Consider the following 25632-nt stretch of genomic DNA (forward strand, 5'->3'; position numbering starts at 1 on the left):
TACATGCATGGCGGCCATTTTCTTGTAGCCTCCATAGGCTTTAATAGAGCGCCCTGTATACCAGCACTTTCCTTTCCTTCAGAAGCACCGCAGCAGCAGCAGCGATCTCCAGGTTCATTTCCCTCTATTCCCTGTGTCCTGCCTTGGCTCATTGTCCCTGTGGGGGTCCCTTGTGTGGGGGGTTTTTGTGTGAAGTGGGCTACGATCGCAGCGCTCTCTTAAAGGGGCGGTCACCCATTTATTTTTCTGCTACAGGGGCATGGATTCTCAGGAAAACGAATTTCCTACAGCCTTAGTGGGAAGCCAGGGGTCTGCACTTTCCCCCCCCGGGGGGGATTTGGCTGCGATGGTGGCTAGCCTTGCGACTCAGGTGCAAAAGCTGGTGGCTGCTCAATCCACAAAAGGCCCAGGGTGTCAATTTCCTCTGATCAGAGGGTGATGGTGCTGGGGCTGCTGTGGCTGGGGTCTCCTTATCGGGGTCCCGTTCCTCCCTGGACCTTATCGGGTCAGAGATGGAGGCTGAGGTGGAGGGGGTTGATATTTCTCCCCCTGGCTCGTCTGAAGAGCTTGCACTCATGGATGAATTGGTTGCTTCTATCAAGCAAACACTGCGGTTAGAGGAGGAATCATGTCCTCCAGCTGCCTTAGCGGCTTATGGAACGCAGAAAAGGCGCAAAGCGTCGCAGGTGTACCCCTGCACTGATGATTTCCAAAACGCAGTGGCGTGATGTACGCAAACCATTTGCTGTACCTAGTAGGTTTAAGCTACGCTATCCCTTTACGCCTGCTACTGATGAGCGCTGGTGTATTCCACCGCCGGTGGATCATGGGATAGCGGTTTTGATCAAATCCACTGCGATTCCGGCTGAAGACACCCCGGTGTTCCGGGATGCCACGGACAAGAGAATGGAATCTCTTGCCCGTCACACCTATTCTATTATGGGTTCTATGTTAAAAGCCTTATTTGCTTCTCTTATGGCGGCCCAGACGGCCGCTAGCTGGACGCAGGTGCTTAGGCGGGTCCTGGTGGCTGATTCTGCCCCCCAGGCGACCTTGGATATGGTGGATCAAATCCACCAGGGTGTCATGTATTTGTGCGCTGCGGACCTGGATATGGTTCCGTTGGCTGCACGTGTACACAGTGTGGCGGTGTTAAATCGCCGCCTGGTTTGGTTGAAGTGTTGGTCTGTGGATCAATCTTCCCGTAAGACTTTGGCCAATCTGCCTTATGATGGTTCTCGCCTTTTTGGCGAATCCTTAGATGCACTGATTAAGGGAGTCACGGGTGGCAAGAGCACGCTCTTGCCTCAATCCCACGAGCCCAAGGCGGCTCCTGGTAAGAAGCATGCTTCCTTTCGACCCCATCAGGGGTCCTTTCGTGCCTTTCGGTCACACTATAGGGGCAAGCCGTCAAAGGGTCAAGGCTCCCACAAGAAGCCGTGGGCAGGTAAGCAAAAGTCCGGCCAATCCGGTTCTGCGGCACACAACAGTGCGGCCTGAAGGGGCGCCCTCACCCGAGTCTGGGGTGGGGGGACGCTTGCTCGGTTTCTCTCGGCCATGGCTGTCCCGGGTTCGGGACAGGTGGGTTCAGGAAATCGTTCGCTCTGGCTACAAGATCGAGTTTCTCTCTCGGCCGAAGAGCAGATTTTTTCCCTCAAATCTTTTGTTGTCCCCGGAGCGTTTGCGGGACCTGCGCCTAGCGGTGCAGGACCTGACGGCTCAGGGAGTGGTAGTCCCGGTGCCTCATCGGGACAGATTTCGGGGGTTCTATTCCAATCTGTTCACCGTGCCCAGAAAAGAGGGCAAGGTACGTCCGATTCTGGACTTGAAGGCGCTAAACCGCTTTGTGCGGGTGCGCAAGTTCCGCATGGAATCCCTGCGATCGGTGGTGGCTGCCCTGGTTCCGGGGGAATTCATGGCTTCCATCGACTTGAAGGATGCGTATCTTCACATCCCCGTCTTCGAGGGTCACCGGAGGTACCTTCGATTCGCCATAGCGGAGGATCATTACCAATTTGTGGCTTTGCCTTTCGGTCTCGCCTCGGCTCCGAGGGTGTTCACCAAAGTGCTGGCTCCGGTTCTGGCCTTGTTAAGAGCCCAGGGCATATCGGTCCTGGGATATCTGGACGATATTCTGGTTCGGTCTGCGACCAACCAAGGTCTGGTGAAGGATCTGTCCGTCACGTTGCAGACTCTGCAAGAGTTTGGTTGGACGATCAATTTCCCAAAATCAACATTGTGCCCGTCAGTCCGCCTCCCATACCTGGGAATGATTCTGGACTCTGTCCAGGCGAAGGTCTTCCTACCGGACGACAAACTCAGGACTCTTCAGGAGGGAGTCAGGTCCCTCAGGGACAATCAGTTCTCGTCCATTCGGACGTGCATGCGGTGTCTGGGATTGATGGTCTCGGCTTTCGAGGCGATTCCCTTCGCCCAGTTTCACACTCGGGGTCTCCAAGCGGAGATATTGTCCAAGTGGGCCGGGCGACCGCACTCTCTGGATCCTAAGGTATCCTTGAGTTCTCAGACCAGAAGGGATCTTCTGTGGTGGCTTCTGTCCCCCTCAGTGTCGGGGGGCAAGTCTTTTCGTCCCTTTTCATGGACGGTGATCACCACGGACGCCAGCCTGTCGGGCTGGGGTGGTGTTCTGGGCGTTCTGTCCGCCCAGGGTGTTTGGTCGACGGAGGAGTCTTCCCTCCCGATCAACATTCTGGAACTGCGAGCGATACTCCTCTGTCTTCGCCGTTGGACGGACAGTCTTCACGGCTGTCCGGTCAGGGTGCAGACGGACAATGCCACGGCGGTGGCTTACATCAATCACCAAGGGGGCACCAGGAGTGCCCAGGCGGCTCGAGAAGTGGCCGCGATTCTGTCTTGGGCCGAGACGCATGTCCCGGCGATATCAGCAGTTCACATTCCGGATGTCTTCCAGATGTTGTGCGCGAAGTGGGGCCTCCCGGAGGTAGACCTGTTCGCGTCTCGTCTGAACGACAAAGTTCCACGGTTCGTGGCAAGGACGCGCGATCCTCGGGCAGACGCGTCGGACGCGTTGGTTGCCCCGTGGCATCAGTACCGACTGATGTATGCGTTTCCACCGATTCAATTGCTGTCCAGGTTCCTTCGCAGGTTGCACTCGGAACCAACTGCGGTGATTCTTGTGGCACCGGACTGGCCTCGCCGGTCCTGGTACGCAGACCTCGTAAATCTGGCAATCGACGTCCCGTGGCGTCTGCCTCTTCGAGAAGATCTTCTGTCGCAAGGACCGATCTTCCATCCTGCTTTACAGTCGCTGGCTTTGACGGCCTGGCTGTTGAAACCGAGGTCCTGAAGAACAGGGGTCTTTCCCCTGAGGTCATTCACACCTTGATCAATGCGAGGAAGTCTTCCTCGGGGAAGGTTTACTACCGTACTTGGAAGGCGTATTTTGCCTGGTGCGAATCCAGGGGTTTCTCTCCTACCACTTATTCAGTGTCTAGGGTGTTGTCCTTCCTTCAGACGGGTGTTGAACAGCGTTTGGCGCTGGCTACGATCAAGGGTCAGGTGTCAGCTTTGGCCGTTCTGTTTCAACGTCCTGTGGCATCTAACGCTTTGGTTAGCACTTTTGTGCGGGGGGTACGTCATCTGATCCCTCCTAGGAGGGACCCTCTTCCCCCTTGGGACTTGAATCTAGTCCTGTCTGTATTGCAGCGTGCTCCTTTTGAAAGGATCAGGGAGATCTCGCTGTCTTTGTTATCCAAGAAGGTCGCCTTTTTGGTGGCTATCACCTCGGCTCGTCGAGTGTCGGAGCTGGCAGCCTTGTCCTGCAAATCTCCGTATCTGGTTGTGCATTTGGACAAGGTGGTCCTGCGACCTAACCCTTCTTTTCTTCCAAAAAGGGTTTCGGACTTTCATCTCAATGAGGACATTGTCCTACCTTCGCTCTGCGCGAAGCCTAAGCATCCGACGGAGGTGCTGCTTCACTCCTTGGATGTTGTCCGGGCGATTAGAGTCTACTTAAACTCGACTGAGTCTTTTCGCAAGTCGGATGCCTTGTTTGTTCTTCCGGAAGGTCCTCGGAAGGGCATGGCGGCGTCGGCTTCTACCATCGCCAAATGGATCAGACAGACCATTGAACAGGCCTATGCTTTGAAGGGGAAAGTTCCCCCTGTACCTGTGAAGGCGCACTCTACCAGATCTCTGAGTACGTCTTGGGCCTGTCGTCATGGGGCCTCTGTGGCCCAGGTGTGTAAGGCGGCGACTTGGTCGACCGTACACATTTTCATGATGTTCAGGCATCATGATGTAGATGTTCAGGCATCGGCTGATGCTTCCTTTGGCCGCAAGGTTCTTAGTGCGGCAGTTCCCTAGCACCCTTGTTACGGGTTCTTTGACTGTTTGGGACATTTGTTTTTCCCTGGGTTTTCTTGCTCCTGTTGAGCGAGTGTTTTGTTCTTATGCCCAACTGGTTTCCTTCCTTTGGTAAGGTTCCTTTCTCTGATGGGGAGACGGCGTTGCCTTGGGCGCGGATGCGTTCTTCCCACCCCTCATGTTTACACTGCTTTGGGACATCCCATTGGTGATGAATATGAAGGGGCGGCGACTGTCGGAGGACGTAAGAGAAAACGGAATTTTTGTAAAATCTTACCTGTAAAATTCCTTTCTCTGAGTCCTCCGACAGTCGCCGCCCCCGCCCCTCTTTTGGGGTTTTGATATACTCTCTACTGCTATTCCACTGAAACTGAGTTGGATACAGGAAGTGGAGGGTTATGTACTGAGGGGACCACCCCCTGGGGGTGGGATATGTTAAAAGTCTTTGTACTAACATATTCTATTGCCTAGCTACTCCTACGGATGAGAGGACATAACCCATTGGTGATGAATATGAAGGGGCGGCGACTGTCGGAGGACTCAGAGAAAGGAATTTTACAGGTAAGATTTTACAAAAATTCCGTTTTTTGACTTGCCATAAAATCCATTTCTCTGATGTTCATTGTCAGACACAGCACCCACCCCTGTGTGGAGTTGGCTTCCTTCTGACACTGCTTGTAACAAAACTGAGTGCCTATAGCTGACAGTGAGTGTATACCCCCTGGGACTGCCCATAGGCTTAGTCAAGCTTTTTTCTGCCTAGTGGTCCTACTCCTGTAGGGGCAGTATAACCAATGGTTAAAAAGAATCAGGAGCTGTGTCCGTCAATGAACATCACCAAAACGGATTTTAAGTCAAAAATCCAGTTTTTTTTTTTTTTTGGAACTGCTGAAAAAACCCTTTCTGGAGTACGTTGACCCCCGGTTTTACACTACAATGTAGTGCGGGAAATATGCAATCCATGCGCGTTTCCCACACCACGTTCAAATCGAACTGCTCTTGCAATCTGCAGCGGCTGTCAGTGCATTGTTAAGGACACCTCAAATGCAGTGCGTTTGCCTGCAGCGGATGGTACAAAACGACCATGTGGTTTGGTTGCAGTGCGTTTCTAAAATTGGCTCATGCACTACTTTGGTGCAATGCGGTGTTATTTGAGCCCATTCACATGGGAATTGCACAGGATTGTGGAGTGATTCCAGAGCGAACCAGGACTAAGGGCCATATGTCCCACTTTTCTAGGTTTTATGATCGTGCTCTTTATGACTACTTCATATAAAACTGAGGTATGATGGTAGTAGGTGAGATTATCCTGGGCTGCATTACAGGCTTGTGTGTTTTTGTTTTGCTTTTTTGCATATGTCCAAGTGAGGGTAAAGGACATCCTGTGTCCACAATGGACAAGAAAGGGAAAATGCTTTGTTGGTTAGTTGCTAAGAGTAACAGAAAATACACAGCCTTGTACCTTACTGAACAAACACAAAGGTCCCATCTACCTAAACTATGCAACGTTCATCTGGGCTTTCATACAGCCTAAATAGATTCCTTGACCTTAACTTCTTGGAACTGATGACCAGAGCTAAAAAGGCCACAAAGGATTTCACTGTGAGTACAAAAGTCCTGTTTTGTTTTGCCAACTAACTGATGGAACCTGAAGTTTTGTTTTCTCTGGTCTATTGCTCTAATGGATAGGTCCTTTATTAGGTGATCTTCCCTTAAGGACTAGAGCTTTGTATTCTAAACATTTTCAATCATTCTTACACTTTATTTTACAGGGCACACGAAGAAGCCAATGCAGCCAGAAAACTAACAGCAGCACAGAGGAAAGAAAAGAAAATAAAAAAATTAAAAGAAGATATTACACAAGGAGTCCATGTCTCTGTATATAGGTAGGCTGCACCGATCTATGCTTGGGAAAACCGGTCTATAAATGATTACATTTTTTCAATATGCAAACCTGGAGGTGTTCATGAACCACCTCAATACTGGGCACTTTCACCCCCTTCCTTCCCAGACCAATTTTCTGCTTTCAGTGCTCTTGCACTATGAATGACAATTACTCAGTCATGCTACACTGTACCCAAGAGGTTTTTATCATTTTGTTTCAAAAGAAATCCAATAAAATCAAATTTTGTTATAAATTTAGGCCAGAATGTATTCTGCTACATGTCTTTGGGTTAAACCCCACCCCCAACCATCCCCCCCCCAATCCTGATGTACTGACTACCTGTCTCATTTATTGAGGCCCTAAAATGCCAGGACAGTACAAATACACCCCAAATCACCCTTTATTGTAAATATAACCTTCCAAAGTATTTAGTAAGAAGCATTGTGAGTTTTTTAAAGTTGCAATTTTTTACGCACAATATTTTGGGTAATGAAGATTTTTGTAAAAAAAAATAAATGGTCATATTACCAGGTTATTTCTTACACATGGCATAGATTAACTTGCAGTTGCACCCCAAAATATATTCTGCTACTACTCCTGCATATGGTGATACCACATGTAAGATTTTTCCACAGCCTGCCACATACAGTGGCCCAACATCCAAGTAGCACCGTCAGGCGTTCTAAAGACATAAATAACACCTTTCATTTCCTGAGTACCTATCACATTTTTGACAATGGAATTACCCCATTTTGGAAAGAGAACACCCCAATGTATTTTCTACGAGGCATACTGAGTCTTTTGAACATATTTTTTTTTTTCACAATTTCTTGAAAATGTGGAAAGAAAATAAACGTATTTTTTTTTTTTTTTTTTTTTTTTTTACACAAAGTTGTCAATTTATAAGATATTTCTAACACATAGCATGTGCATACCAAGCATGACACCCTAAAATACATTCTACTATTCCTCCTGAGTGTGGCGATACCACGTGTGAGACTTTTCCACAGAATGACCACACACAAAGGCCCAACATGCAAGTAGCACCTTCAGGCTTCTAACACCTAGCATGTACATACCAAAAAATACACCCCAAAATACATTCTGCTGAGCAAAGAGTAAAAAAATTAGGATTACCTGTGGTTTTAGCAGGCAGAAATACTGTCCCAGCACAGGAAAAGCGTTGGTCCAGACAGCCAAAAAAAATGTCCAGGAATTGTCTAGCCAGCAGGCAGAGATATGCCAAAGTATTGGTCCTGGCAGTAGTTCAGGTGGCAGGCAGAGGCATGGCCAGTTCAGAGGTGGCAGGCAGAGGCATGGCCAGTTCAGGTGGCAGCAGGCAGCACTATAAGGCTTAGGGCCTTGGTCAGGTAAGACCTGAGGACACAGGGGTAGAGGCTTCTCCCACTCAGATCTCTTTGAAGCCTTCGAGTCTCCAGACCAAAATCCGAGACACCCCGGAGAAAAAAAACGTTTTCTCCACTTTATTCTGTAGCCCCTCACATATGTGAGATGCCTGTGCTGTCTCGAATCCCACTAATACAGTGGCAGGGCAAACGATCAGTTCAGGAGGCAGTCAAAAAGCATGGTCATTTAACAGGCTGAGGTCAATTCTTGTGCAAGGCAGAAACATGGTTGGCAGAGGCATAGTCAATAAACAGTCCGAGTCATACACAGAAATAGCAGATAGTGGAAACTGGAAAAATGTCTTTACTTCACTAATAGAGAGCCGGGCTTCTCCAGACCCACAGACAAGGCTCCTTCAGGTGCACCCCTACCCATATCGGGGTTGAGGGAACATCTTCGCTGGTTCCCAAACCCGTGGACTTCCTTGGTACAAGACAAATGGTTCCACAAAGTAATTTTATCCGGCTACAAGATCGAGTTTCCTTCTTGTCCCCCCGGCAAGGTTCTTTCCTTACAACTTTCACCTTTCCCTGGACCGCTTACAGGTTCTGTTTGGGGCGGTACAAGACCTGTTACTTCAAGGGGTGATTGTCCGGGTTCCAACTTCGGAAAGTTTTCAGGGTTTTTACTTAAACCTGTTTATAGTTCCCAGGAAGGAAGGCTAGGTGCGTCTAATCCTGGACCTCAAGGAGCTGAACTGCTTTGTGCAGGTGCAGAAGTTCAGGATGGAGTCCATTCGCACTGTGGTGGCATCCCTGGGTCAGGGGGGTTTTCTTGTTTCTATCAACATCAAGGATGCTTATCTTCATATTCCAATATGTGCCGGTAACCAGCGCTTCCTCCACTTTGCCATGGGAGAGCAGCATTATCAGTTTGTGGCGTTACCCTTTGGTCTCACCTGTGCTCCTCGGGTCTTCACAAAAGTGTTGGCCCCGGTGCTAGCTTTGTTACACCAACTGGGGATCGCAGTTCTGGGCTACTCGAAGGACCTCCTTCTGCTCTGGTGGACAACCTATGAACTCTGTGGGAATCCGGCTGGATTCTGAATTTTCAGAAGTGTGCTCTGATTCCGTACACAAATCTGGACTGTCTGGGTCTGAATCTGGACTCGGCCTTAGCCAGAGTGTTCCTTCCTCTGGACAAACTCCAGAAATTGCAGGTTGCAATTCGTCTCCTGCTGTCCAGCAAATGGTCATCCCTCTGGACTTGCATGCTGGTGCTGTGCCTGATGATGTCTACCTTCGAGGTGGTTCCGTTTGCACAGTTCCATACGAGGTCCCTGCAAAGGGAGATTCTGGCCAAATGGGACAAGACTCCGCAGTCTCTGGACTATCCGATCCGGCTGAACCGGGGAACAAAGGATTCTCTGCTATGGTGGCTTCCTTCTCCAGCGCTTCGTCTGGAAAAATCCTTCCTGCCCCTTGTATCGGACAGTGATCACCACGGATACCAGCCTGTCTGGCTGGGGAAGCGTCCTCGGCAAACATTCTGCTTAGGGGATCTGGACACTGGAAGAGTCCAGACTACCGATCAATGTATTGGAATTTAGAGCGATCAGACTGTGTCTGGACCATTGGACTGATCGTCTTCAGGGATGTCCAGTGCGCATTTAATCGGACAATGCCACGACCGTGGCCTATATCAATAACCAGGGGGGCAAAATAAGTGTCCTGGCGGCTCTGGAGGTAGCCGGCATTCTAAGGTGGGCAGAACGGTTTGTTCCAGCCCTCTCCGCCATACACATTCCTGGGGTGGAAAACTGGCAGGCGGATTACTTAGTCGGCAGGCGTTGGATCAAGGGGAGTGGTCCCTTCATCTGGAGGTGTTTCATCAGTTATGTGTCCGGTGAGGCATCCCCGAGGTGGATCTGTTGGCATCTCAGCTCAACAGAAAGGTGCAGAGGTTTGTGGCTCAGTTACGGGATCCTCTGGCAGCTGCCACAGATGCGCTGGTGGCCCTGTGAGGTCAGTATCGTCTTATCAAACTTCTGCCACGACTTCTGTGCAGTATCGAGGCAGAAAGGATTCTGGTCATCTTGGTGACTCCAGACTGGCCTCGCCGGGCTTGGTACGCTAATCTGATGCGGCTGGTCACCGACGTTCCTTAGAGGCTTCCTCCCAGGGAAGATCGGCTTTGAGGGCTTGGCTGTTGAATGCCAGGTGATGGATAGAGGTTTATCTGAGTCTGTGATTCTTACGCTGTTAAAAGCTAGGAAATCTACTTTTAGGAAGATCTTCCATCATACATGGAAGACGTACATTGAGTGGTGTGAGTCTCTTGAAGTTCATCCTCGCTCCTTGGCTCGAAACTTGACCTTCCTTCAACAGAACAGTTGAACAGAAGTTGGCCTTGAGTACCATCAAGGACCAGGTGTCGGCTTTGGCGGTCTTCTTCCAACGACCCTTGGCCACACACTCCCTGGTGCGTATCTTTTTTCAGGGTGTCTTGACATTTTGATTCCTCCAGTGCAGTCTCCATTTCCGCTTTGGGGCTTCAATTTGGTGCTTTCGGTCCTCCAGAAGCCTCTTTGAGAAATTTTGGGAGATTCCCGTGCTTACGTTGTCTCAGAAGGTCGCTTTTTTGGTGGCTATTACCTTTGCGTGCAGGGTGTCTGAACTGGCGGTGTTATCCTGTCTGTACTTTACCTGGTTTTTCACAAAGATAAGATCGCTGTTCGCTCTGTCTGTCATTCCTCCCAAATGTTTTCTCTGATTTTCATTTGAATGAAGACATTGTGTTGCCTTTCGTGTGTCCCAGGCCTAAACATCCAAAGGAAATTGCCTTGCATGTCTTGGATGTGGTTCGGGCAATTAGGGTGTATTGGCAGCTACGGAGTCTTTTTAGGAAGTCAGACTTGCTATTTTTGCTCATGGATGGGCCTTGGAAAATGTTGCCCGCTTCCTCTGTGACCATTTCTAGATTGATGAGACAGACGGTTGTAAAGGCCTATTCCATCAGGGGTTAGGTTCCTCCTTTTCCTGTCAAGGCGCACTCTACTTGGGCTCTTAGTGCCTCCTGGGCCTTCCGTCATCAGGCGTCAGTGACGCAGGTTTGCAAGGCGGCCACCTGGTTGTCAGTGCACACTTTCACAAAGTTTTATAAAGTGGAGGTGTTGGCATCTGCAGATGCTTCTTTTGGCAGCAAGGTTTTGCAGGCTGCTGTTTAGAGGACCTGATCCTCTGTGAGGGTGTATTATTTTTTTCAGGTGGGCTCCAAATGTTTTGGTTGAGCTCCTTTTGCCTGGTTGGCTACTGTTTAGCCTTGGGAATTATTTTTCTGTTCCCACCCCTCATGTTTAACACTACTTTGGGACGTCCCAATGGTTATGAGGAGCAGGAGCTGTGTCCTTCAATGAACGAAAAAGAAAATGGGATTTTTGACTTACCGTAAAATACATTTCTCTGATTTTCATTGACGGACCCAGCACCCACACCTCTGTGGAGCTGTACTTCTTCTTCTGACCCTGCTTGTAATCAAACTGGAGTACCTATAATAGCAGAGAGAGGGTATATACCCCCTGGAACTGCCCATAGGCATAGCCAGATTATTTTTCTGCCTAGTGTCCTACTCCTGTAGGGGGCAGTATAACTCAAAGGTTATGAAGATCAGGAGCTGTGTCCGTCAATGAACATCATCATAGAGATGGATTTTACAGTAAGTCAAAAATCCCCCCTTTTTTTTTTTTTTTGTTTACTTTGTACCTTTTTTGTTAAATCAAAATTGATTATCCATGTTCAAAATGGCAACTCAACTTATGAATTTGAAGTGGGAATGGGAATAATTAATTTGTCCTGCTTGTAGTGCAAAATAAAAAAAAAAAAAAAGGAATGATGTTAACAGGCAGGCTTTTTATTACAGAAAACACATACTATGTCTCTTCTGCAGGATCAGATTCTTATCTGCCTGTTTGCCATCTTTATGGGTAGTGTACACTGTGTTGGGAATGTGCCACTCAATATACAATTTTGGCCAATGCCAGAATGAATTCCAGTTTATGCATAGGAGTTAGGTCATCCTAGCAAAGCCAGTCAATATGGAAGAAGATTCTGGTCTTAAAAAATGCACTTCTTCTTTTTTTTTTTTTTTTTTTTTTTTTTTTTTTTTAGAATTTTTCACAATCTATTTGCTTGGGACATACTTTTCTCTCCTGCTGACCACACTGCTGATCTCCACTAGAACAAGGGAAACCGTTGCTTAGAAAATCTTAAGAATCCAGCACGTTGATAATGTCTATTAATGAGTCTAGCTTTCTCCTGCCAGCCCATACATTACACAATCACATTGGTGCCCTTGGGAGGAATGAAACATGGAAGCCAGGAATAAGACAATCTGAAGATACTGAGTGGATGTTTTCCTCCATTTCCCTACCGAGTATTGCCTATCTTCTTCTTTTGCAGCAGGCTATTTTTTTTTTTTTTTTTTTTGAACAGTAGCTTTAATGTCACAGCAGCCTAAAAGACAGATAATGTTTGGGTCAAGCTTAAAATTTTGAGAATTGCGTAAATCATCATCTGCCTGAATCTGGGTCTGCTGATCATTTTTAAAGGTTTTTCGTTGATGGTAACCCCTGCTAAGATTTTCTTTGGGCTTTTATAACAGGCAATTCGATTATAGCATTGACAATGGAGTGTATTTAGACTAAAGGGAAGCTTCACCCCCAAAATCTGTTTTGGTTGAGTGAGTAGTAGGTGTGAATTGGTTATTGTGATGGGTGATATCACTAGAGTCCTCCAAGAGATATGAGTAACCAATTTCTAAATAGATTTTAGTAGTTTATGTAGTCAGGCTAATTGAATGTGATCTATGATTATTGGCTATAAAAATAGAAAATCTTTGCTCTGTTATTGACCATAAAAACAGAAACCTGTGTTTAATCACCTGTAGTCTTGTGGATAGCTGCTATATTGCAGAATCTCCACTGGGGCCTTGAAACATCCTGGTGCTAATGCCAACCTCCTATATAGTGACGAGACACTTCTCAATTCTAATCATAATCCATATTCCCATCACACATGTCCCTGGAGAAAGCTCTAGGGTACTGGTTGCTTCAGTAACCTTCAGCTGGAGACTGAATTATGAAAGCCACAATGAAGATGTTTGCCAGCACACCATGGATCTTCAAGTTGAATTCAAGCTTTTTTTTTTTTTTTTTTAATTAAAGCATGATCCCATCACAAGTAAGAAAGTGCAGGACCCCTTATCAGGCACACACAGCAAACCAAGGCAATGCTAAACAGAAACATTTAAAAATGCTTAAACCTTTATTAAAAAGTTACTACTTGATTCCTAAAATTCTTTCTTCTGGTATCACTGTGAAATAAGGAAACCTGACCCTGACCACTTCTTAATTTTTACATCAAGTGAAAATCTGTCCTCTCCACAGTGACTAATCTGTTGCAGATATCTGTGCAGGATTATAGCTGTAGTTGGGTTGGAGAAACAAGGCTATAGAGCTAAATATTTTCACCAACTGAATTAAGCAAACAATCTAAACTTGGCCAGCTAAACGGAAAGGAAGTGGGGGGAGAAAAATAATATTTTACTTGGGCAAGACAATCGACTGAATTCTGTGCTCAATCAGATGCATAAAGAATTACAACATTCTTAGTGTTAGCTGACAGAATTTCTTGCCATTTATGTTAATCCTATAAGGATTGAGTTTACAGTTTAACTTTTTTAATGTACAACTTGTATTGCTTTCTGTTCCAGAATCCGCAATTTAAGCAATCCTTCCAAAAAATTCAAGATTGAAGCGAATGCCAATCAGCTATACCTGACAGGAGTAGTAGTGTTACATAAAGATGTTAATGTCGTCGTAGTAGAAGGAGGTAAGAGAAACTATATTTCTAAACCTTGTCATATCTTAACCTGGCCATACATTGGCCATACTGATTCTTGCTGAAATGGTCGAAATTCAAGCTATGGGTAGGCCCTGTCTGGTACCACCTGGTTTAAAAAGTCAATATTTCAATCAAATTTTTTTGAAGGTGTGAGGTGGAAAATTGGAAGCCAAATATTGACTGCATCTAAACAGATGTGATCAATGAGAGGGTATTTAGCAGCAGTAGCTTCTGCTGGTTACTATATACAATAGCAGGCTGCGGGAATTCCTTCATCCACGCTGTTTAGCATGAATTTGGATGATATTGTGTGTGTGGCTAGGTTTAGTTTACTGAGCTGAATTGTGTGGTGTTAATGGGTTTGGTAAACTTTCCATGGTCAACCTCAATTTAGGCCTGTTTCACTCGATCGTCAGGTTGTATAAGAGCAGTGTGAACAGCAAGCTTTCGTGAAACTAAAGGCCCGTACACACGATAAGAAAATCTGAAAGGAAAATTTGTCCAACGACCGATCTGCCGATTTTCGGATTGTTAGTTTGGTGCTTTCGACAGCCAAAAATTTTTGTTGTCCGTAATACAACGTCCGATTTTCGTCTCATTAGTACAGATTTTGACGGAAAAAAATCTTAAGAGCAAGACTAGGCAGGCTCAGAGAGACGAAAGAACACATACAAAGCAATCCAACACATGACATCACTTCTGAAGTAGAATTCTGTCGTACGGGAAAATTCCTATGAAAATAACCTCTTCACTTTCCACATCAGACTAGCATGGCACAAAAAACGGACAACAGATTGTTCAATAATCTTATTGTGTGTACGGGGCTTTAGAGAAAGTTGCTCAAAGCTTGTCTAAAGGTCCGTTTCTGATGGGCTTCAGCTTGTATAAGAGCGGTGGGAAACACAAGCTTTGATAAAGCATTTGTAAAGCTTTCAGCAAGCTTTGTTGAAGCTTTTAAAATGCAATTCAGCTTCAGTTTTTAAATGTTGAATACAGATTCTAATGTGCTGATTGCCACTTTAAACATGTTGCAAGCAGGCTTTCAACTCGCTTCAAGGAGTGCTAAAGCCTGCTAGCAGTTGGTTTAAAGCGGCAATAGACACTTGCGTTATGATCTGTGTTCAACATTTTACAAACTGGAGCTGAATAGTACTTTAAAAGCTTCAACAAAGCTTGCTTAAAGCAGAGCTCCACCCAAAATGGAAAGATGTGCTTGTTTGCTTCCTTTTGGCACCTTTCGAGGGGGAGGTGGGAGCAGAAACCTTTAAAAACCAGGTACCCACTTCCAGGTAAGATCGCCGCAGTTGTCGTGTGGCAATCTATGAAGTTTCCGACCCCCTCCTCCTTCCCTTGGCCTTATAAGAGATACTCTTGTATTTTTTTAGTATGTGCACCTTTTGTGCACTTTTTAAGTTGTTATAACAGTCATTTGAAATCAATGGTCATCTGTGCATGATGAAATGTTATTTGTAATCTGCTGAGATGAGCTCCGTTTGTCATACAGTGTTAATCTGTTTTTACACTGGGCAGTACTGATCCATAAATGTGTACCGTGTTGATAAGCAGGAAGAAGAGTTTGCGACATATAGGTTTGCTGTCATGTACAACCTGATTCCCTTGGCATATCATGTATATATCACTTGTACATTCCTACTACTAACCTGTTTTAACTCCTCTTCCTTTTTTTTTTTTTTTTTATAGGACCTAAATCTCAGAAAAAATTCAAACGATTGATGCTCAGTCGAATAAAGTGGGACGAGCAAACCACAAATACTAAGGCAGATGGTTAGTATGACAATGTTAATTTTTAAACCTATTCTGCTTTTCCAGGTTATGAAATCCTAGGACAATATCATCACAATTGCTATAACATTTATGGACATTTTTAGCTATATTTCTGTAGAAAAGTGGAATGGATTGCATTCTTTAGCTTACACTTACGTTAAGTCTAATGTCAATGGATGAACTGATATATCCTTGTTTGTTCTCTGCAGGTTTTATCCTGTATAAAAGAAGCTATGAGATCACATTATGTAACCTGTAGCAACTAATTTAATCTGAGCTTTCTTTGGCTTGGATCAGTAAAGCAATGACTAGTTGTTGCAGGTTTCTGCACTTTACCTTAGCATATTTAATCAAGGCAAATATTGGCAAGATCTAGAATTGTGTGCACAACAAGCTTTAAAGGAGAAGTTCGCCTTCAGGGGGATCTTCTACCCGCTATCACAATTTAAAAACAGAGCAGCCATGCATGGCTCTGCTCACACAGATACACCATTCATTCTTAAAGTTCTGTGAATAAATGAACTACAAGTCCCGTTGGCCACCATGGCTGATGGCTTGTAGTTTAAAATTAACTGTGAGGGTGCTGGTGAACACTCCTTGTCGTCTATTGATTCTTCATGCAATACAGTAGCTTCCTGCCTGTGTCATAGGCATGGGCAGATGGTTTTACAGGCTCCACTGAAAAAGAATGTGCAGGTTTTTTTTTTTTTTAAATTGCAAAAAAAATGTGTATTTATCTTTCGTTCATTGACGGACACAGCTTCTGGTATTCTTAACCATTGGTTATACTGCACTCTACAGGCGTAGGGAACTAAGCAGAAAAAAATTCTGTCTACACCCATGGGCAGTCCCAGGGGGTATACTCCCTCTCTCTGCTATAGCCACTGTTTTTTTCTGCCTAGTCAGGAGAAAAGACCTAATTCCTTGTTAGGATCTTCGGTCCTGGCAATTTTTTCCTTTTTAAATATATATTTTTTCCTATTTTTGTTATTTTGTTCCTGTGAGAATCTGCAGTCAACTGCTGGACTGGGCAACGGACTGGATATTTTTTACAAGATCCAGAGGGTCCCCTCAGTCTGGCCAGCGAGCACACGCAGGCCTCAGCTCCACGCTAGGTCGGCCGCGACATAGCTCCACTGGACGCGGGGCTGGCCTGCGAGTTAAACGTCTTGCGAGAGCGCATACGACCTGGCCTCGGCCTGAGTTGCAGCTTTCCCCCTGGCCAACAGCCCCCCATTCCAATGAAGAGGTGGTCTGTCCGTAGCGGTTTCCATGGTATGGTAAGTAGCTCTTCCTCCGGGTTTTTTCCTGGTGCGCAACGGGGGGTTAAGCAGGGTTTCCCGCAACCCTGGGGGTTGGTGACTAGGGCAGGGATGTCCTCTGGGCTCCCTGCTGCTGTTGGGCTGGGGGAGCGGATGGTTTTGTATCCGCAGGTCTGTGCCTCACGCAGCCTGATCCAGCCATACATTTAGGACGCGGCCTACTGGTCGAGAGCTATGTGGGCTCGGCCCCAGTCAGGGTGGCTGAAGCCACTACCCTCCGATTGGGCATCCACTCTCCCCTCCACTGCCTCTGTGGGGTTGGCTCCGCTGGGGCTCGTGCCCAAGCGACTGGGCATCCACAAAAATTTAGGCCGCGGCCTACTGGGCCATGTGGCTGAGTCGGGCGCCTCCGGCCCCAGCGAGGTTACCTGAAGCTCCCACACTTCCTCCGCTGGCCCTATTGGCTGGGATCCATGCACTTGTGGCCAGGCCTCCCTGGGCCATGCAGCCAGCTTGGCGCCTCCCTTGAAATAGATGGCGTTGTAGGGGCGGTCTATTTTTTTATGGCAGCCATGCCAAAGTAAGTGGCTAAAAAGCACCCCTGTCTCATCAGATCCTGATTCTGATTCGGCCGCCATGGATGTGGGTGACCCCTGATGGGTCTGCAACCATGAGCCTGGAATCCTCTGATAGTGAGGATGATTCAGGATGATGAGACCACGCACGACAGGGCAAAATTCTTCCTACCCTTGTATCGGACAGTGGTCACTACGGATGCCAGCCTGTCGGGGTGGGGAGGTATCCACAGCAGAAGTTCGGCTCAGGGGGTCTGGACCCTGGAAGAGTCCAGATTACCGATCCATTTCCTGAGTTATGAGCGATCAAGCTGTGCCTGGAACATTGGATGGATCGTCTACAAGGCTGTCCAGTGCGCATTCAATCAGGCAATGCCACGGTCGTGGCTTAGGTCAATCCCCACGGGGCACAAGAAATGTCCTGGCGGCTTTGAAGGTAGCCTGCATTCTCAGGTGGGCAGAACGTTTTGTTCCAGCCCTCTCTGCCGTTCACTTTCCCAGGTGGATTACCTCAGTCGGCAGGTGTTAGACCAGGGGGAATGGTCTCTTAATCCAGAAGTGTTTCATCAGTTGTGTCTCCGATGGGACACCCCAAGGTGGATCTGTTGGTGTCTCGACCCAACAGAGAAGGTACGTAGGTTCGTGGCTCGGCCACGGGATCCTTTGGCGGACGCCACAGATGCACTGATTGCCCTGTGGCCTCTTGAGGTCAGTATTGTCTGCTTTACGCCTTGCCTCCTCTCAAGCTTCTGCCCAGACTTCAATGCAGGATGGAGGCAGAAGGGCGTCCGGTCTTTTTAGTGGCCCAGGCCTGGTACTCCGACTTGGTGCGGCTGGTTGCCAACGTTTCCTTGGAGAGTTCCCCTTGGGGAGGATTTGCTGTCCCAATGGCCAATCTTCCAGCCTGCTTTACAGTTGCTGGTTTTGGGGGTTTGGCTGTTAAAAGCCAGGTGCTGAAGGATAGGGGATTGTCTGAATCAGTGATTTCAACGTTGTTAAAAGCTAGGAAATCTTTTTGGAAGATCTACCATCGTACATGGGAGATTGTACATTGCATGGTGTGAATCCCTTGGGGTTCTTCCTCGCTCTTTCAGTGGCTCGGATCTTGACCTTGAGTACTATCAAGGGCCAGGTGTGGGCCTTGGCGGTGTTCTTCCAATGACCCTTGGCTACAGCTCTAGTGCGTACCTCTCTTCAGGGTGTTGGGCACTCAGTCCCTCCAATGTGGTCTCCTTTGCCACCTTGGGACCTCAATTTGGTACTTTCGGTTCTCCAGAAGTCTCCCTTTGAGGATCTTGGCTGTCCCAGAAGGTGGACTTTTTGGTGGCTATCACCTCTGCGTGCGGGGTGTCATCCTGTCGTTCACCTTATCTGGTGATTCACAGGGATATGGTGGTGCTTCGCAACTGTCCATCATTCCTTCCTAAGGTGGTCTCTGATTTTCATTTGAATAAAAACATTGTGTTGCCTTCCCTGTGTCCCAGGCTTAAACATCCGAAGGAAATTGTCTTGCGTGCCTCGGATGTGGTCCGGGCAATTAAGGTGTACCTGGCAGCTACTGGGTCTTTCAGGATGTCACTCTATTTATGCTCACGGATGGGCATCTGCTACCATTTGTAGAGGGGTCAGAGAGATGGTGGTTTAGGCCTATTCCATCAGGGGCCATGTTCCTCCTTTCCCTGTCAGGGCACACTCTACTAAGGCGTTTAGTGCCTCCTGGGCCTTCCGTCATCATGCATCAGTGACACAGGTTTGCAAGGCAGCCACCTGGTCGTCGGTGCACTTTTTTTTTAGGAAGTTTTATAAAGTGGATGTGTTGGCATTTACGAATGCTTCCTATTGCCGCAAGGTTTTTGCTGGCTGCTGTTTAAGAGGACCTGATCCTCTTTGAGGGTGTATTGTTTTTTTCAGGTGGGTCCCAGTTGTTTTGGTTGAGCCCCTGTTGCCTGGATGGCTAATGTTTTAGCCTTGGAAATTGTTTGCTTTTTCTCATGCTTAATGTTTTACACTGCTTTGGGAAGTCCCAATTGTTAGGAATACCAGAAGCTGTGTCCGTCAACGAGCGAAAGAGAAAATGGGATTTTTGACTTACCGTAAAATCCATTTCTCTGATGTTCATTGATGGATACCGCACCCACCCTTCTGTGGAGTTGGAATTCTCCTGACACTGCTTGTAACAAAACCAGTACCTATAGTAGAGAGAGGGATTATACCCCCTGGGACTCACCATGGGTGTAGCCAGAATTTTTTTTTCTGCCTAGTGTCCTGCTCCTGTAGGGGACAGTATAACCCGATGGTTAAGAATACCAGAAGCTCTGCCCATCAATGAACATCAGAGAAATGGATTTTACGGTAGGTCAAAAATACCATAATTTATATTATATATATATATATATATATATATATAATATGTATGTGTGTGCGTGTGTGTGTGTGTATGTATGTGTATATATATATATATATATATATATATATATATATATATATATATATATATATATATATATATAATATATATAGTGAAGTTATTCTTTAAGATTTGTTGGAAATATCCCTACTAAAAGAGGCGCTCCAGTCTGGGCGAAGACAATTTTAAGTCTGCAGCTACAAATATTGTAGCTGCTGACTTTTAATAGGACACTTACCTGTCCAGGATCCAGCGATGTTGGCACCCCAAGCTGATTCTTCAATCGGCAGGCGCCGGCTTCTTCACTAGGGGAAACCAGCAGCTTCCCCTTTTGAATTGAGTCCAACTTTTTCTGCTTGGCATATAAAAGGATAAGTTATTGGTGCCCTCTAGAATTAAACTTTTCTCTTTGACAGATGATGATGAGTCGGATGAAGAAACGGTAAAGAAATCCAACAAGTGCTCTTTAGTTTGGGAGGTGAGTAAACACTTTTAGAACCTGTCAGCAGAAGCCCTCTTATGAGAGTTTGTTAAAATGAATGATCTGGTGACGGGGTCTCCTTTTTTTAAGGTTTTTTTTTTTTTCTAGCTGTAGTCTCTAGTTTGCATGTTGCTCTTGTATTTCTCAACATTGCATATAGAACATTAAACTATATTAAATCTGTCCCTGTCTATTATAGTGGAGGTATAATAATAATCAGGTCTCAGGGATCCTCTGCTAAAAAGGATTATAGCTTCAGCTCATAGTACATTAGTCGCACTAGATTAGCAGTCGGTGAGAAAAGAGCTAGATTGCACTTATGGTCAGTGAAAAAAATGCCCGCTATGATGATGGTTGTTATTGAGCCACTTTACATTGTGGGAGCGTAATAATCCTGCTTCTGGCCTTGATGTTCAGTGGGAAGAATATTCCTTTTACAGGCAATGAACATGATCAATGGTGGCATTAGTTACTTAGCTGAGAAACCAGAGCAAAAGCTCCAATGGCCTCGTTTCCGAAGTAGAGTGTACAGATTCCATGCAGATAGTGTCTGTTGCAGTTGAAAAAGGGCGGTTTTGCTGAAAAAAACGTACTTAAAAAGTGTGCATTTAGAAAAAAAAAAAAAATTGGATCAAGGATAAGGATTGGTCTACCCAAAACTGATTTAAAATTTTTTAGGCCCCTTTCACACTGATGGACCGATCGGGTCCTCCTGTCAGTTTTTCAGGCAGTACCGATCGGAATATGCATTGCCCTCTTTAGAGTGGCGGATGTCAATGTGTCCGTTGACATCCGATCCGGTCTGTTCCCCCCACCCGTCTGGCGGTCAGATGGAAATGGACAGACGTCTGTTTCTGACAGCCCATAGAGGACAGCGAGCAGTGTCCCCTCTGCATCAATGGAGTAGACCCGAAACTGCCATCCGCCTGCTCAGCGCAGAGATCCCCTGCTCAGCGGGCAGACTCCTCCAGTGTGAAAGGGGCCTTATAGGTGAAGTTTGGGTTGAATCATTTACTGACTGGTAGATTTTCTGCCAGATATTTTGACCTAGGCCTCATGCACACGGGCCTATGAAAATAAGCAGCTTTTTTCTGCCACAATTTGGCAGGAAAACTCCTCTGTAACAGTATGTATTTGTGTTTACGCATGTTTGGCGTTTGAGCACAAATGCATTCTACTGGCCAGTATATTAAAGTGGTTGTATACCTCAGACCTGTAAACAAACCATATCCCTCTATAGTATGTATTTGTCTCAACTATGAGCACTAAGTGTCATTTCTGTCTGCTGCTTTGTTCCTCTTTCAACATGATCTACTTCTGAGAAGTTTTCCTGACACAAAGAGAAAAAAGGTGACGGGGATTGACCTCCAGCAGATTGACAGCCTCTGCTCTGTTCCTGTGTGCTGTGTGAAGAGGGTGTGTCACTTCCCTCCAATCAGCTCTTAACAGCTCTCCTCATTCGACTCTGCAGAGTGTACCTTTTTTTTTAAGCTCTCCTCCTGTTTTTTGACAGCTCAGACAAGCTTTATAAATTCTGCACTTTGAATGGATGTAGAGAAGAGAATATTGCAGAGAAACAGGTGCAACTTATGTGGGAGTATTTGTTTCATTTGTGTATTTCCTGAGGATAGTCATTGCACTGGGTATATGCCTGGGTTTAACACCACTAATTTATTATTGCCATTGGAATACATTTTAGCACAATTTACTAAAATGGTTGTCACATATATCCAGTAAAGTGACTGGCCTCAGGTGATAAACGGGTATGAAACAAATCCACCTACATAAGTTGTACCCGTTTATCTACAGTATCCACAGTCTTCTGTTCTCTATATCTATTCAAAGCGCGTTATTTATAAAGCTTGTCTGACCTGTCCAAAAAAAAAATGGGGGTGGAGAGCTGAAGTTACACTGCAGAGTTCAGTGAGGAGAGCTCTGAGAGCTGATTGGAGGAACCGCACCCCCTCTCCCCCTTGCACACAGGAACAGAGCTGAGGCTGTCAATCAGCTGCAAATCCCTCCCCTGTCACCATTTTTCTCTTGGTGTCAGGAACATTTGTCAGAAGTGATTCATGCTGATAGAGTAACAAAGCAGTAGACAGAAATGTCACTTAGTGCTCTTAATTTAGACAAGTACACTCTATTGAGTTTGGTTCATATTTCATGTCTGAGGTTTACAACCACTTTATAAAATCTTTGAAGCTGATGTCCATGTTTCCTGTCACTTCAAATACACTGCTTCCAAAAAATGAAAGGAACACTTTGAAAACGCATCAGATCTCAATTAGGAAAACTATCATGCTGGATATCTATATTGATATGGACTGGGTAATGTGTTAGGAAATGAAACGATGCCACATTGTTTGATGGAAATGAAAATTATCAACCTAAAGAGGGCTGAGTTCAAAGACGCCCCGAAAATCAAAGTGAAAAAATGATGCCGCAGGCTAGTCCATTTTGCTGAAATTTCATTGCAGCAACTCAAAATGGTACTCAGTAGTTTGTATGGCCTACTGCAGTGGTCCTCAACTCTGGGCCTCAGGGCCCACTAACAGGCCAGATTTTAGGTATCACCTTGGGGAGATGCAGACTAGAGTACTGCAATCACTGAGCAGCAAATGATATCACCTGTGATGTATTTCAGTTATCTTGCAAACCTGGCCTGTTAGTGGGCCCTGAGGACCAGGGTTTAGGACCACTGGCCTACTGTATTAAAGTGTATTCTATTTGTTCGGTCTATCCTCAAGTTGTAAAGTGCTGCATAAACTGTCAGCGCTATATAAATCCTATATAATAATAATGGCCCTCATGTGCTTGTATGCATGCCTTACAACATGCTCCTAATGAGATGACGGATGGTGTCCTGGGGTATTTCCTCCCAGATGTGGACCAGGGCATCACTGAGCTCCTGAACAGACTGAGTTGAAACCTGGTGGCGTCGGATAGACCAAAACATAATGTCCCAGAGGTATTCTATTGGATTTAGGTCAGGCAAGCATGGGGGCCATTCAATGGCATCAATTCCTTCATCCTCCAGGAACTGGATGCATACTCTCGCCACATGAGGCCAGGCTTTGTCATGCGCCAGGAGGAACACAGCACCCACTGCACCAGCGTAGGGTCTGACAATGGGTCCAAGGATTTCATCCCGATACCGAATGGCAGTCAGGGTGCCATTGTCTAGCCTGTAGAGGTCTGTGCGTCCCTCCATGGATATGCCTCCCCAGACCATCACTGACCCACCACTTAACCAATCATGCTGAATGTTGTTACAGGCAGCATAAAGTTCTCCACCGCTTCTCCAGACCCTTTCACATCTGTCACATGTGCTCAGGGTGAACCTGCTCTCATCTGTGAAAAGCACAGGGTGCCAGTGCAGACCTTCCAATTCTGGTGTTCAATGGCAAATGCCAATTGAGCTCCACGGTGCCCGGCAGTGAGCACAGGGCCCACTAGAGGACGTCGGGCCCTCAGATCACCCCCATGTAGTCTGTTTCTGATTGTTTGGTCAGACATTCACACCAGTGGCCTGCATTTTGTAATGCTCTGGCAGTGCTCATCCTGTTCTCCCTTGCCATGTCCAGCTCATCTAGAGTAACTGCCTGTCTCCTAGAATCTCCTCCAGGCTCTTGGGACTGTGCTGGGAGACACCGCAAACGTTCTGGCAGTGGCATGATGTGCCACCCTGAAGGAGTTGGACTGCCTGTGCAACCTCTATAGGGTCTAGGTATTGTCTCATAATACCAGTAGTGACACTGACCTAGCCAAATGCAAAGCTAGTGAAAAGCAGTCCAAAAATATCAGTATTTTCAGGGTGTCTTTGAATTCAGCACTCTGTAGGTTGATAATTTTCATTTCCATCAAACGCTGTGGCACCCTTTCGTTACTTACACATTACCCAGTCCATATCAGTATAGATATCCAGCATGATATTTTTCCCCATTAAGATCTGATGTTATTTCGAAGAGTGTTCCTTTGGTTTTTTTTTTAAGCAGAGTTGTTTGTTTGGACCAAGCTGATCCAAACAAACTATTTCATTCACAAAGTGCTGCTGTGTATCTAAATTTGTTTGGACCAAGCAGTACATTCAGTGCTTAAAGTGACAGGAAACATGGACTTCCACTTTAAATGTATTCCTAAGTGCTAGCACCTGAATTCCAACTGGTATCAGCCTCTTGCCGCCCCTGTACAGCAGGGCTGGAGTATGAAGATACAGGAAAAGGAATTGGCAGCACTCCAGGTTGAGTCAAAATCCAGATTTATTGACTGGACATCCAAATATGACAATCGGGACAAGGTAGACGCGTTTCACACACTGTGTGCTTAATCATTACTGTTAATGATTAAGCACACAGTCAGTGTGTGAAACGCATCTACCTTGTCACGATTGTCATATTTGGATGTCCAGTCAATAAATCTGGATTTTGACTCAACCTGGAGTGCTGCCAATTCCTTTTCCTTTTATCAAGTTTCCACGGAGGCGAGCCGGGGCATGCACCGGTGTGAGTCATCAGGCAATCGCACCACCTTGAGCAGTGAGTTCTTGTCTCTTCAACTGGAGTATGAAGAAACAGCAAAAAGAACCAATCGGTACATATGCTGACAAGAAAGATACTGATAGGAGAGAGATGAGTGACTCTGTCCAATCCCCAACTGGGGACAGGTGTAAAATGATCTGGTCTCAGAGGAAGTGGTTTGAATGAGACTGGCCAACAACCAAAAATCTAGCAGCAGAAAAAAGTGCTGTTGGGGAAATCTTTGGATTGATGTTGAATATTTAAAAGCTGTAGGGTTTTTTTTTGGTAACGTTATGGGCTATTTATTTTTGTCTTGTTTTTTTGGCCTGTGTTCTGCTTTAAATAAAGTTCTTAACATCCTCTTGCCAGTGATAAAATACTACTTCCTGATTTCCAGGGAACAGCCAAAGACCGCAGCTTTGGAGATATCAAATTCAAACAGTGCCCCACAGAGAACATGGGTCGGGAACATTTTAAGAAGCACGGAGCTGAACACTACTGGGACCTGGCACTGAGTCAGTCAGTACTGGAGACCGCGGACTGATCTCTCTTGGCTTCGTGTCAAGGATTGATTGACCCACGCTGCACTTCCTGCTACTGAAATGTAACCTAAAACTTTGGACGCCTACAGATCCCCTGAACTCCTGAGCTGTGTGTATTTACAACACCGGACTCCAACCATTACCCACATCTTCCAAATAACCACAAACGCGCCTCTTTATAAAATCCTGCTGCGGAATGGATGATAACCCCACAACCTCTCGATTTGTCCGAAACACTCAACATTTGAGGCTTTTCTAGTGACAAACTTGGTTAATGGATCTCCAAGCAAAGCAACCTACCTGGAAAACGTGTTTCACCTGGATTTTAAAGTAATGAAACCTCTGCTGTAATCGTTCTTTAGATAACTATAGGAAATGTGCCTCTGTGTTACGCACAGCAGCCTGTCAGTTTTTCCCTGTTGGCTTGAAATTGAATGCCAGCATCAGGCTGGTGTGGGTAGAACAGGTTCTCTTTCCTTTAGGTCTTGTACATCAGGCCTATTGTGAATGTTTTATTTTACAGTTGTCCTATGTAAGAGCAAAGGGGTTATTCAACTCAAGTTCAAATTAAAAGTCAACTATTG

At 46.1% G+C, this 25632-nt stretch overlaps 1 protein-coding gene across 1 annotated transcript in view; it reads left to right on the forward strand.

Moving 5' to 3' along the window:
• Positions 1–25355, forward strand: part of PRPF3 (pre-mRNA processing factor 3) — a 72066-nt gene extending 46711 nt beyond the window's left edge. Inside the window, exons 11-15 of the mRNA XM_082275914.1 lie at positions 6120–6233; positions 13349–13467; positions 15181–15264; positions 19925–19986; positions 24904–25355. Coding sequence (XP_082132040.1) covers positions 6120–6233; positions 13349–13467; positions 15181–15264; positions 19925–19986; positions 24904–25050 — 526 coding nt within the window. The 3' untranslated portion in view covers positions 25051–25355. The remainder of the gene's footprint in view (positions 1–6119; positions 6234–13348; positions 13468–15180; positions 15265–19924; positions 19987–24903) is intronic.
• The last annotated feature ends 277 nt before the right edge of the window (positions 25356–25632 follow it).

Source organism: Pelophylax lessonae (assembly GCF_965119305.1).
Source record: "Pelophylax lessonae genome assembly, chromosome: 13".
NCBI classification, from domain to species: Eukaryota; Metazoa; Chordata; class Amphibia; order Anura; family Ranidae; genus Pelophylax; species Pelophylax lessonae.